General features: G+C 42.3%; 1 protein-coding gene and 1 long non-coding RNA gene across 10 annotated transcripts in view; one reads left to right on the top strand and one right to left on the bottom strand.

The window, feature by feature from the left end:
* LOC309654491 (endophilin-A3) overlaps nt 1–13,987 on the bottom strand; it is a 661,335-nt gene that overhangs the window by 7,906 nt on the left and 639,442 nt on the right. For all 8 annotated transcript variants that reach the window (XR_014260293.1, XM_082448506.1, XM_082448508.1 and 5 more), the window contains one exon: nt 13,313–13,517. Coding sequence is in view for 7 of the 8 variants with exons in the window: in XM_082448506.1 (XP_082304632.1) it covers nt 13,313–13,517 (205 nt within the window). In the remaining variant the exon portion in view is untranslated. The remainder of the gene's footprint in view (nt 1–13,312; nt 13,518–13,987) is intronic.
* Nucleotides 1–13,987, top strand: part of LOC309654610 — a 59,976-nt gene that overhangs the window by 6,814 nt on the left and 39,175 nt on the right. Inside the window, exon 3 of one of the 2 annotated variants that reach the window (XR_014260334.1) lies at nt 143–12,587. The exons of the other annotated variant lie outside the window; for it this stretch is intronic. This is a non-coding gene — a long non-coding RNA (uncharacterized lncRNA). Of the gene's footprint in view, nt 1–142; nt 12,588–13,987 lie in introns of those variants that run through there. 2 annotated transcript variants of the gene reach the window in all.

Here is a 13,987-nt window from a genome sequence, read left to right as displayed (position 1 = left end):
GTGCTGTGGCGGCATTGCTAAGGACTAGCTACAGGGGATCAGCTGTCCCCAAGGGAAGTTAGGGAGGATGGAAGCCCAGCTCTAAGGACCAGACAGCCCTCCTTCGGAGCCAGAAGTTTCCTTTCCTCCTCTTTTCCCCCAGAAACTGAGACCACCTCTGGGCAGAAGGGGAAAGGACAGGGCCAATCTGTAATTGACCAGGCTTAGGTTCAGAAATGACTGTGCTTAAAACCATAAGCCATGGGCAAGTTTGAATTTTCCTGCTCAGAGCAAAAATGAAGGCTATATGTTGAGGTCATTTCAATTACAGAAAAAAAAATTTGACATGCAGCAGTTCTTAAATTTTTCTGTACTCATAACACCTATTAATTTTTCTTCTAATTTGTTTTATGCTTGAAAAGGTCTTTCCTGTCCTGATAGTTCTGTTTGAGTTTAATTACTTTTACACTGAGCACTTTAATCAAGTCAGAATTTATTCTGATGTATGCTGTGAGTCTGGGCTCTCATTTTACTTATTTTTCTTACATTAGCTGACCAATTTCCCTCATACAATTCACATACTGTACAAGTCACTGTTTAATGTATACAATTTAATGGTTTTTAGAGTTGTGCAACCATCACCACAATCAATTTTAAGACATTATCACCATCCCCAAAAGAAACCCTGTACCCTTTAGCATCTATTCCCAATTCCTCCCACGGCCTCTCCCCTTCAGGCCTAGACAACTGTTCAGCTACTTTTGTCTCTAGAGATTCACCTATTGTAGACACTTCATATAAATGGAATCATACAATATGTGGTCTTTTGTGTCTGCCTTCCCTCCCTGACCATAAAGTCTTTAAGGTTCATCACCCTGTAATACATATTAGTACTTTATTCTTTTTAATGGCCAGATAATATTCCATTGTACAAATATACCACATTTATCTATCTGTCAGTTATTTCCAATTTGTGGAATTTTATTATGGGTTTGATTTGAGTTGTTCCCACTTTTTGGTTCTTACAAATAATGCTGCTATGAAAATTCATGTACAAGTTTTTGTGTGACCCTGTTTTCATTTCTCTTCGGTACATACCTAGGAGTGGAATTACTGGGTCATATGGTAACCATACATTTAACCTTTTGAAGAACTGTCAGACTGTTTTCCAAAGTGGCTAGGCCATTTTACATTCCCGCTTGCAAAGTATTAAGGTTCCAATTTCTCCATGTCCTCATCAATACTTACTACTATCTCTCTTTGTGATTAGCATTTCCCTAATGACTAATGATGCTAAGTATCTTTTCCTGTTCGTATGGGCCATTTGTAAGTCTTTATTGGAGAAATGTCTATTCAGATCCTTTTCAATATTTTAATTAGGTTATTTGTGTTTTTATTATTGAGTTTGAGTGTTCTTTATATATTTTACAAACAAGTTCCCTTTCATATATATGATTTTTTTAAACATCTTTATTGGAGTATAATAGCTTTACAATGGTGTGTTGGTTTCTGCTTTATAACAAAGTGAATCAGTTATACATATACATATGTCCCCATATCTCTTCCCTCTTGCATCTCCCTCCCTCCCACCCTCCCTATCCCACTGCTCTAGGTGGTCACAAAGCACTGAGCTGATCTCCCTGTGCTATGCGGCTGCTTTCCACTAGCTAGCTATTTTACGTCTGGTAGTGTATATATGTCCATGCCACTCTCTTTGTCCCAGCTTACCCTTCCCCCTCCCCATATCCTCAAGTCCATTCTCAACTAGGTCTGCATCTTTATTCCCATCTTGCCCCTAGGTTCTTCTGACCATTTTCTTTATTCTTTTCTTTTTTAGATTACATATATATGTGTGAGCATACGGTATTTGTTTTTCTCTTTCTGACTTACTTCACTCTGTATGACAGTCTCTAGGTCCATCCACCTCACTACAAATAACTCAGTTCCTTTTTATGACTGAGTAATATTCCATTGTATATATGTGCCACATCTTCTTTATCCATTCATCTGTTGATGGACACTTAGATTGCTTCCATGTCCTGGCTATTGTAAATAGAGCTGCAATGAACATTGTGGTACATGACTCTTTTTGAATTATGGTTTTCTCAGGGTATATGCCCAGTAGTGGGATTGCTGGGTTGTATGGTAGTTCTATTTTTAGTTTTTTAAGGAACGTCCATACTGTTCTCCATAGTGGCTGTATCAATTTACATTCCCACCAACAGTGCAAGAGGGTTCCCTTTTCCCCACACCCTCTCCATCATTTATTGTTTGTAGATTTTTTGATGATGGTCATTCTGACCAGTGCGAGATGATATCTCATTGTAGTTTTGATTTGCATTTCTCTAATGATTAATGATGTTGAGCATTCTTTCATGTGTCTGTTGGCAATCTGTATATCTTCTTTGGAGAAATGTCTATTTAGGTCTTCCACCCATTTTTGGATTGGGTTGTTTGTTTTTTTGATGTTGAGCTGCATGAGTTGCTTGTATGTTTTGGAGATTAATCCTTTGTCAGTTGCTTCATTTGCAAATATTTTCTCCCATTCTGAGGTTTGTCTTTTTGTCTTGTTTATGGTTTCCCTTGCTGTGCAAAAGCTTTTAAATTTCATTAGGTCCCAATTGTTTATTTTTGTTTTTATTTCCATTGCTCTAGGAGGTGGGTCAAAAAGGATCTTGCTGTGATTTATGTCATAGAGTGTTCTGCCTATGTTTTCCTCTAAGAGTTTGATAGTATCTGGCCTTACGTTTAGATCTTTATCCATTTTGAGTTTATTTTTGTGTACGGTGTTTGGGAGTGTTCTAATCATATGGTTTTTCTCCTTCAATTTGTTAATATGGTGTATCACGTTGATTGATTTGCGTATATTGAAGAATCCTTGCATTCCTGGGATAAACCCCACTTGATCATAGTGTATGATCCTTTTAATGTGCTGTTGGATTCTGTTTGCTAGTATTTTGAGGATTTTTGCATCTATGTTCATCAGTGATATTGGCCTGTAGTTTTCTTTCTTTGTGACATCTTTGTCTGGTTTTGGTATCAGAGTGATGGTGGCCTCGTAGAATGAGTTTGGGAGTGTTCCTCCCTCTGCTATATTTTGGAAGAGTTGGAGAAGGAAAGGTGTTAGCTCTTCTCTAAATGTTTGATAGAATTCGCCTGTGAAGCCATCTGGTCCTGGCCTTTTGTTTGTTGGAAGATTTTTAATTACAGCCTCAATTTCAGTGCTTGTGATTGGTCTGTTCATATTTTCTATTTCTTCCTGGTTCAGTCTCAGAAGGTTGTGCATATCTAAGAATTTGTCCATTTCTTCCAGGTTGTCCGTTTTATTGGCATATAGTTGCTTGTACTAATCTCTCATGATCCTTTGTTTTTCTGCAGTGTCAGTTGTTACTTCTCCTTTTTCATTTCTAATTCTATTGATTTGAGTCTTCTCCCTTTTCTTTCTTGATAAGTCTGGCTAATGGCTTATCAATTTTGTTTCTTCTCAAAGAACCAGCTTTTAGTTTTATTGATCTTTGCTATCGTTTCCTTCATTTCTTTTTCAGTTATTTCTGATCTGATTTTTATGATTCTTTCTTTCTGCTAACTTTGAGGGGGTTTTGTTCTTCTTTCTCTAATTGCTTTAGGTGTAAGGTTAGGTTGTTTATTTGAGATTTTTCTTGTTTCGAAAGGTAGGCTTGTATAGTCATAAAATTCCCTCTTAGAACTGCTTTTGCTGCATCCCATAGGTTTTGGGTCATTGTGTTTTCATTGTCATTTGTTTCTAGGTATTTTTTTATTTCCTCTGTGATTTCTTCAGTGATCTCTTGGTTATTAAGTAGTGTGTTGTTTAGCCTGCATGTGTTTGTATTTCTTACAGATTTTTTCCTGTAATTGATATCTAGTGTCATAGCATTGTGGTTGGAAAAGATACTTGATACAATTTCAATTTTCTTAAATTTACCAAGGCTTGATTTGTGACCCAAGATATGATCTATCCTGGAGAATGTTCCATGAGCACTTGAAAAGAATGTGTATTCTGTTGTTTTTGGGTGGAATGTCCTATAAATATCAATTAAGTCCATCTTGTTTAATGTATCATTTAAAGCTTGTGTTTCCTCATTTATTTTCATTTTGAATGATCTGTCCATTGGTGAAAGTGGGGTGTTAAAGTCCCCTACTATGATTGTGTTACTGTCGATTTCCCCTTTTATGGCTGTTAGTATTTGCCTTATGTATTGAGGTGCTCCTACATTTGGTGCATAAATATTTACAATTGTTATATCTTCTTCTTGGATTGATACCTTGATCATTATTATGTAGTGTCCTTGTCTCTTGTAATACTCTTTGTTTTAAAGTCTATTTTGTCTGATATGAGAATTGCTACTCCAGCTTTCTTTTGATTTCCATTTGCATGGAATATCTTTTTCCATCCCCTCACTTTCAGGCTGTATGTGTCCCTAGGTCTGAAGTGGGTCTCTTGTAGACAGCATATATACAAGTCTTGTTTTTGTATCCATTCAGCCAGTCTATGTCTTTTGGTGGGAGCATTTAATCCATTTACATTCAAGGTAATTATCGATATGTATGTTCCTATTACCATTTTCTTAATTGTTTTGGGTTTATTATTGTAGGTCTTTTCCTTCTCTTGTGTTTCTTGCCTAGAGAAGTTCCTTTAGCATTTGTTGTAAAGGTGGATTGGTGGTGCTGAATTCTCTTAGCTTTTGCTTGTCTGTAAAGCTTTTAATTTCTCCATCAAATCTGAATGAAATCCTTGCTTGGTAGAGTAATCTTGGTTGTAGGTTTTTCCCTTTCATCACTTTAAATCTGTCCTGCCACTCCCTTCTGGCTTGCAGAGTTTCTGCTGAAAGATCAGCTGTTAACCTTATGGGGACTCCCTTATGTGTTATTTGTTGTTTTTCCTGTGCTGCTTTTAATATTTGTTCTTTGCATTTAATTTTTGATAGTTTGATTAATATGTGTCTTGGCGTGTTTCTCCTTGGATTTATCCTGTATGGGACTCTCTGTGCTTCCTGGACTTAACTATTTCCTTTCCCATATTAGAGAAGTTTTCAACTATAATCTCTTCAAATATTTTCTCAATCCCTTTCCTTTTCTCTTCTTCTTCTGGGACCCCTATAATTCGAATGTTGGTGCACTTAATATTGTCCCAGAGGTCTCTGAGACTGTCCTCAATTCTTTTCATTCTTTTCTCTTTATTCTGCTCTGCAGTAGTTATTTCCACTCTTTTATCTTCCAGGTCACTTCTCCGTTCTTCTGCCTCAGTTATTCTGCTATTGATCCCTTCTAGATAATTTTTTATTTCATTTATTGTGTTGTTCATCACTGTTTGTTTGCTCTTTAGTTCTTCTAGGTCCTTGCTAAACGTTTCTTGTATTTTCTCCATTCTATTTCTAAGATTTTGGATCATCTTTATTACCATTATTCTGAATTCTTTTTCAGGTAGACTGCCTATTTCCTCTTCATTTGTTAGGTCTGGTGTGTTTTTACCTTGCTCCTTCATCTGCTGTGTGTTTCTCTGTCTTCTCATTTTGCTTAACTTACTGTGTTTGGGGTCTCCTTTTCTCAGGCTGCAGGTTTGTAGTTTCCGTTGTTTTTGGTGTCTCTCCCCAGTGGCTAAGGTTGGTTCACTGGGTTGTGTATGTTTCCTGGTGGAGGGGACTAGTGCCTGTGTTCTGCTGGATGAGGCTGGATCTTGTCTTTCTGGTGGGCAAGTCCAATTCTGGTGGTGTGTTTTGGGGTGTCTGTGGCCTTATTATGATTTCAGGCAGCCTCTGTGCTAATGGATGGGGTTGTGTTCCTGTATTGCTAGTTGTTTGGTATAGTGTGTCCTGCACTGTAGCTTGCTGGTCGTTGAGTGGCGCTGGGTCTTGGCGTTGAGATGGAGATCTCTGGGAGATTTTCACCGTTTGATATTATGTGGAGCTGGGAGGTCTCTTGTGGACCAGTGTCCTGAACTTGGCTCTCCCACCTCAGTGGCACAGCCCTGACGCCTGGCTGGAGCACCAAGAGCCTGTTTTCCACACGGCTCAGTATAAAAGGGAGAGAAAAAGAAAGAAAGAAAGAAGATAAAATAAAATAATGTAAAATACAATAAAATAAAGTTATTAATATAAAAAATAAAAAATAACTATTAAGAAAAAAATTTTTAAGTAAAAAAAAAAAAAAAAAAGGACAGACAGAACCCTAGGACAAATGATAAAAGCAAAGCTATACAGACAAAATCACACACAGAAGCATACACATTCACACTCACAAAAAGAGAAAAAGGGAAATATATATACAAATATATCGTTACTCCCAAAGTCTACCTGCTCAATTTGGGATGATTTGTTGTTTATTCAGGTATTCTACAGATGCAGGGTACATCAAGTTGATTGTGGAGATTTAATCTGCTGCTCCTGAGGCTGCTGGGAGAGATTTCTCTTTCTCTTCTTTGTTCCCACAGCTCCTGGGATTCAGCTTTGGATTTGGCCCTGCCTCTGCATGTCGGTCGCCTGAGGGCGTCTGTTCTTCGCTCACACTGGATGGGGTTAAAGGAGCAGCTGATTAGGGGGCTCTAGCTCACTCAGGCTTGGGGGAGGGAGGGGTACGGAGTGTGCGGCGAGCCTGCGGCGGCAGAGGCCGGCGTGACGTCACACCAGCCTGAGGTGCGCTGTGTGTTCTCCTGGGGAAGTTGTCCCTGGATCACGGGACCCTGGCAGTGCCGGGCTGCACAGGCTCCCGGGAGGGGCGGTGTGGAGAGTGACCTGTGCTCGCACACAGGCTTCTTGGTGGAGGCAGCAGCAGCCTTAGCGTCTCATGCCCGTCTCTGGGATCCGTGCTGATAGCCGCGGCTCGCGCCTGTCCCTGGAGCTCCTTTAAGTGGCGCTCTTAAGCCCCTCTCCTCACGCACCAGGAAACAAACAGGCAAGAGTCTCTTGTGTCTTGGGCAGCTCCAGGCTTTTCCCCGGACTCCCTCCCGGCTAGCTGTGGCGCACTAGCCCCTTCAGGCTGTGTTCACGCCGCCAACCCCAGTCCTCTCCCTGCAATCCGACCGAAGCCCGAGCCTCAGCTCCCAGCCCCCGCCCGCCCCGGCGGGTGAGCAGACAAGCCTCTCGGGCTGGTGAGTGCAGGTTGGCACCGATCCTCTGTGCAGGAATCTCTCCGCTCTGCCCTTTGCATCCCTGTTGCTGCGCTGTCCTCTGTGGCTCTGAAGCTTCCCCCCTCCGCCATCCGCAGTCTCCACCCACGAAGGGGCTTCCTAGTGTGTGGAAACCTTTCCTCCTTCACAGCTCCCTCCCACTTGTGCGGTTCCGTACCTATTCTTTTGTTTCTGTTTTTTCTTTTGCCCTACCCAGGTACATGGGGAGTTTCTTGCCTTTTGGGAGGTCTGAGGGCTTCTGCCAGCATTCAGTAGGTGTTTGGTAGGAATTGTTCCACATGTAGATGTATTTCTGATGTATTTGTGGGGAGGAAGGCGATCTCCATGTCTTACTCTTCTGCCATCTTGAAGCTCCTCCTCATATATATGATTTTAAAATATTTTCTCCCATTCTATGGGCTGTCCACTTTCTTGATCATGTCCTTCGTAGCAAAAAAAAGTTTTTAATTTTGATGTGGTCCAATTTATTTTTGTTGTTGTTTTAGCTTATGTTTTGGTGTCATATCTAAGAAACCATCTCCTAATCCAAAGCATGAAGATTTATGGCTACATTTACTTCCAAGAGCTTTATCGTTTTAGTTCTTAAATTTAGGTCTCTGATAAATTTTGACTTAATTTTTTGTATATGTTGTAGGCTAGGAATCCAAGTTCATTCTTTTATATGTGGCTATTCAGTTGTCCTGCACCATTTGTTGAGGAGATTATTCTTTCCCCATTGAATGGTCTTGTCACCTTTGCAGAAAATGAGTTGACATAGATACATGGATTTATCTCCAGACTTTCAATTCTATTTCATCAATCTATGTGTCTCTGCTATGCTAGTACCACACTGTCTTGATTATTACAGTTTTGTAGTAAGTTTTGAAATTGAGAAGTCTGAGCCCTCCAACTTTGTTCTTTTTCTAGATTATTTTGGCTATTCTGGCTCCTTTATATTTTCATATGAATTTTAGGAACAGCTTGTCAATTTCTGCAAAGAAGCTGGGATTTTGAAAGGGATTGTGTTGAATCTGTAGATCAACTTGGAGAGTGCTGTCATCTGGATAATATTAAGTCTTTTGATCCATAAATATAGGATGTCTTTTCATTTATTTAGATCTTCTTTAATGTCTGGAAAAAAAACTTTCTGTAGTTTTATACTTTTTTTTTTTTTGAACTATTCTTCCCTCTATGATGAGCTGCCTTTCAACTTTAAACTCATTTTACATGGGTCTGTTTCTGTACTATTATTATATTCCATGACTCACGTCTATTCCTGTACTGATGCTGCATTATTTTACTCAAAACAGCTTTGCGGCACGCTCTGACATCAGATAAGGAAAGTCTTTCTATACCTCTAGTAATTTGTTTTTCTAAAAATTTCTTGTCCTCACTCATTCTCCCATATGAATGTCAAAATTATCATAAGTTCCGAAAAAAGAACTCTACTGTAATCTGAATTGGAATAACATTACATGTTTCAGTTCATTTAAAGGAATGGACTGTTCAACTTTTCTGTTATGTGTTTCAATAATGTGTTAAATTTTCCTTATAAGTTCTGTGATGCTTAACTTTATGTGTCATTTCTCACCCATACCTGATCAGGTGAAATTTAATGAGGCTTTGGACTTGGAATCGGTGTTGGAATGGGTTAAGACCTCTGGGGATATTGAGATGGGCTGAGTGTATTTTGCACATGAGAAGGACGTGAATTTGGGGGGGACCAAAGGGCATAATGTTATGGACCCGTTTGTATCCCCTCAAAATTTGTATATTGAAGCTCTAACCACCAATGTGACTGTATTTGGAGATAGGGTCTCTAAGGAGGTTACAGGTTAAATGAGGCCATAAGGGTGGGGCCTTAATCTGATAGGAATAGTGTCCTTATAAGAAGAGGAAGAGACACCAGAACTCTCTGTGTGTGTGCACAGAGAAGAGACCATGTGAGGATGTAGTTAGAAGGTGGCTGTCCACAAGCCAGAGAGAGAAGTCTGACCAAAACCAACCCTGACAGCACCTTGATTTTGGACTTGTAGCCTCTAGAACTGGGAGAACATAAATTTCTGCTGTTTAAGGCACCCAATCTGTGGTTTCCTCTAATGGTGCCCTGCAGGGTAAGACAGGGTCTACTATACATTTCTTAAATTTTTTTCCCAGGTATTTTTTATTATAATAGCATTCAAGGTGGTATTTGGAATACCGGTTCTGAGACTTCTGTGCACATATTACTAGTGTTCCTCTGCTCCTTTTCTTGAAGCCTGCTCTTGTCCCTATTGCCTCAAATCCATCTATCTTGTAGCTTGTTATTGAGCTGCTGCATTCAAAGGGACCCGACCTTGGTTAACCTTTGTACTGGAAGATAGAGACACTATGATTTCCAAATGCAATCCTTGAGGTCAGACACATACATTCATTTTAGAGACCAATCAGACTTTTCCCCCAAATTAAAAAAGACAGTATTAGAAACAAGGTGATGATTTGTATGTGTGTGTTTTATTATATATTAGTCTCTTAAATCAAACAGAAAACAAAAAGTGGAGCTACAAACCAAAGTTACAATAGTACTAGCTTTTCTCATCGCCCATCTATCTACTTTTACCAGAGGTCTTTATTTCTTCATAAGGCTTTGAGTTACTGTCCAGGGTCTTTGACTCCAACCTGAAGAACTCCCTGTGGCAGGCAGGTCTGGTGGCTAAGAACTCTCTCAACTCTTGATTAACTGGGAATGTCTTGATTTCTCCCTCATTTTCGAAGGAAAGTTTTGCTAGATATAGGATTCTTGGTTGACGGTTTCTTTCCTTCAACACTTCAAGTACATTGAGCCATGCCATCTGGCCTCCGAGGCTCCTGATGAGGAATCTGCTCATGACCTACCTTCCTGGCAAATCTTCTCTCAGCTTCATAGACTTTCATAATGTACCTTATTGTGTCTTATGCAACAGAACATTTTGTATAGTATCGTGAAGTCAGTTAAGTTGTAACATTACTTTGAGACCAGAACTTAAGGAAAAGGAATTGAATATTTCAAGTGTAGACATTATGAGGTCTTTAAAATTATTACACATTTTCAAACTAGAAATAAAAAGGCCACTGAAGTATCCTACAGATTTTAATTTATAACAAAGTGAATACCAATATCTAATAACACACGTGAAGAAAAATTTCTTTGGGATCCTTTTTCCTACGTGTAAAGGGGCCTTGAACTCAAAAAGTGAGAAAACCACTGTGGTTTATCCCCAGCTGTGATGGGTCCATTACTTGCTCTGACCTCAGAGTGCACCACTGTGATGTACTTCACAAAGCCCTATAAAAGAGAAAGCTGGGCCCAGGTTTTTGGTCCTTAGAGCCCAGGAAGCTGCTTTTGGTGACCTGACGGCCTTGGACCTACAGTTAGCTTGTTTTTTCCTTGTTTCTGCCATTTTGTTGATTTTTTTCTTTTCTCTACTCTTTTTTATTTGTCTCATTTTTCTCTCTACAGTTAGCATAGTCAGTATTCTTGGTATAGTTAGCACAGTTGGTATAGTTAATAGTTTATTAGCATAGTTAGTGTAGTTAGTACTAGTTAGCGCTGTTGGTACAGTTAGCATAGTTACCGTTGTTAGTAGAGATAGCATACTTAGCACTCTTAGTACAGTTAGCATTGTTAGTTAGCATAGTTAGCATTGCTAGGTAGTGCTGTCAGTCAGTGTAGTTAGCAGATCACCATGACGCAGGGCCTCACAGCCAACTCTGCTGACAAGGAGACTCATATTGATGACGTCAAGATCCTCCACACCGTTGGTGAAGGCATCTTCGGTAAAGTGAAGTTGGCCCGGCACATTCTGACCGGGACACAGGTGGCTGTCAAGGTCATTAAGAAAAGGCATCAGAGCTTCTCAAGTGTCCAGGCACTTTCCCGGGAAGTGTGCAGTATGAAGGCTCTGAATCACCCCAATATTGTCAAACTGCTGGGGGTGATTGACACGGAGGACACTCTTTTCCTGGTGATGGAGTACATCAGTGGGGGGGACATGTACCGCTAGTTGAAGATCCATGGCCGTATGACAGAGGCGGAGGCCCGAGGCCCATTCCAGCAGCTGGTCTCCGCCCTGCAGCACTGCCACCAGAGGGGCATCGTGCACCGGGACCTGAAGCCAATTAACCTCCTCTTTGACTCCAACATGAATATCAAACTTACAGACTTTGGCCTCAGCAACAAGTGTGATGACACTGGCCTACTGGACACGATCTGCGGCACAGTCCCTTATGCTGCCCCGGAACTCTTGCTGGGGCAGAGGTACCATGGCCCTGCGGCGGACGTGTGGAGCCTGGGAGTAGTGCTCTACACCATGGTAACTGGTCCCAGCCCTTTGTGGGAAAAGACTTCCAGGAGCTGCGGAAGCAAATCCTACAAGGGCAATACCCCATCCCACCTTATCTGTCTTTGGAGATAAGGGATCTATTACAAAAAATGATTGCCCTCAACCCCAGTGACAGAGGCATCTTACCTGACCTCATGAGGCATCCATGGGTGAACATGGACCAGAAGGAGCCACTCCACCCACCCTGTGAAGAGGACCGGGAGGTGACAATGGTGAGGACTCTGGGCTTGACTTGCGACCAGATCCAGGACACTGGAACAGGCCGTGTGAGCTCCAAGAAACCCAAGGTGGAGGTCTCCATCATAACTCTGAAGCCCTTCTCTTGCGGGGACCTCTGTGGCAGTGAACTTGAGCCTTCTCCAAGCCCTGTGGTGTCCTCCCTGCAAACCAGGTGGCTCTATCACAGAAAAAATGTGCAGCTGCAGGAAGACCAGCAGGCAGGGCAGAAGACCAGTGAGTCTGCCTGTCCCCCACCCAGCCTGGAGTCGAGGACTGCCACCCCCAGCCCAGCCCCCCAGCGTGGCACTGGGACATCCACCTCCAGCAGCAGCGGGATTGGAGCCCCAGAGGGAACCAGCTGCCCCCTGGGTGTGTCCAACACTGGAAGGTCCTCCCACACTGGGCAGCCTGAGAGTGTGTCCTCATCCACTCTCTCTGGCCACAGCCAGAAAAAGCAAGGGGTGGCTGGGAGAATCTGGAACTTTATTTTAAAACATCTTTGTTGCAAGCTGCCCAGCAAGAGGCATCATAATAGAGTGAGCCCATGTGAACCCCATGGATGACCGAGGCAGGAAGGTCAGGCCACCGCGCTCCCTGGGGCCCGGTCCGGTGAAAGATGAGTGTGTTCTCTGCACGGCCTTCAGAAGCATCGTATCCAAGACCCTGGCCAGCTCAGAGGATGGTCTGGAGCAGCCCGGGCGACCGAAAGCGAGGTCACCGTGGCTGCAGGTCTGCCCCTCAACCCCCACCTGGGTGAAACTTCAGAGACTGGACTGTCATTCCTGGGGCACGTCTCCCCTCCCCTACTCTTCTGTCTTCCGTGTTGGTGGGGGAGGGGGATAGTTCTTGTTCCAAGAACTCCTTGGTTCTTCCAATTCTAGTTAGTAAACTTGATGCTCCAGAAAGATGTATCACACTCTGCTTTGCGTCGTCCCTGCACAGAATTGGGGCTGTGCATTTTCCAGTTAGACAAGTGTGTAGCCATGCAGTGCTTGGAGTTAATCAGAACAACTAAAGGGAAAAATGATCTAAGAGAATTAGCACAATGACTCCCAACAGCAACAACTGCTGCACTGCAGGGCAGAAATGCAGAAAGTGTGTATTACCTTCCTGCACTAACACTACCGAACATTTTCAGAAGGGCCGAGGGGAACTTTTGGTCCCTGCGGCCTGTGTTAATTACAACAGAGAGGCCCATTAAAAGGATAACAAAGTCCCGTGGACCAGCCTGTGCGCGGTGTGGTAAGGTCCCTGTGCAGCTGAGTTTCATGACTGTCGTGCAGCAGTTGGGCTCTCCTGTTCCCCTGTGCGGAGGGGCCCTGATGCATGGATTTATTTTATTTTAGTTTAGTTTTTTGATGTGGACCATTTTAAAAGTCTTTATTGAATTTGTTACAATATTGCTTCGGTATTATGTTTTGGTTTTTTGGCCACCAGGCATGTGGGATCTTAGTCCCCGACTAGGGATCGAACCTGCACCCCCTGCACTGGAAGGCGAAGTCTTAACCACTGGACCACCAGGGAAGTCTCTTTTATAATTTTAGTTTTTTGATGCATGGGTTTCACCACAGGGAGTGGATGATTATACTAGATGATCATACTATCAAAACACTAGATTTGTCAGCGTTACCTGGTTCCCTGGTTCAATAAGCCCTTGAACACACGGGTGACTGGAGCAGGGTCTTCTTCCCAGAGGCCTCTCTCTGGGGGCACATGCTCTCGGAGGCATCACCTGCACAGTTCCATTGGCTCTCGTGCGCTTACAGGTCACTTGCCGACTGCGGAATCCTTCACCGCAAGACACAGAGCACTCTGACCACGTGCCCGTGAACCACCTAAGAACAAAAACTACAGGAGCTTAGTAAGGACAGGTAGGACAGATCCTAAAGGGAGTGCCTTCTAAAGGAAAAATTAATCCTAAAATGATGACTGTTTCAGGGCCCTCACACGTCTCTCTGGGAATGGGCAGCAGCACAGATAACTCCCAGCCACATGCTCAGATTTGCTTTTACTCAGAGAAGCAACAGAATTACCACGTAGAGACAACCAACATAGGGGTGGGATAGAGCCGTCTTCACGTATGTAAGGAGCCATGACTTGTGTGGCTTCATAGAGTAGAGCTAGGGCAAAATTAGGTGGAAACTTCAAAAAGGTGGATTTCAACTCACTGAAACCAAAGGGAAGAAAATATTACTAAAGCACCTATGTGTTCTTTGTGCTCTGAGACATTTGCATGTTTTCTTATGTAATTGTCATCTTGTTCCCATTCTTGCAATGAAGACAGCGATGTCCACAGGGTTAAATA

The sequence above is a fragment of the Balaenoptera physalus genome, assembly GCF_965194825.1.
Source record: "Balaenoptera physalus genome assembly, chromosome: 2".
Classification (NCBI taxonomy): Eukaryota; Metazoa; Chordata; class Mammalia; order Artiodactyla; family Balaenopteridae; genus Balaenoptera; species Balaenoptera physalus.
This window is presented reverse-complemented; position numbering and strand designations above follow the sequence as displayed.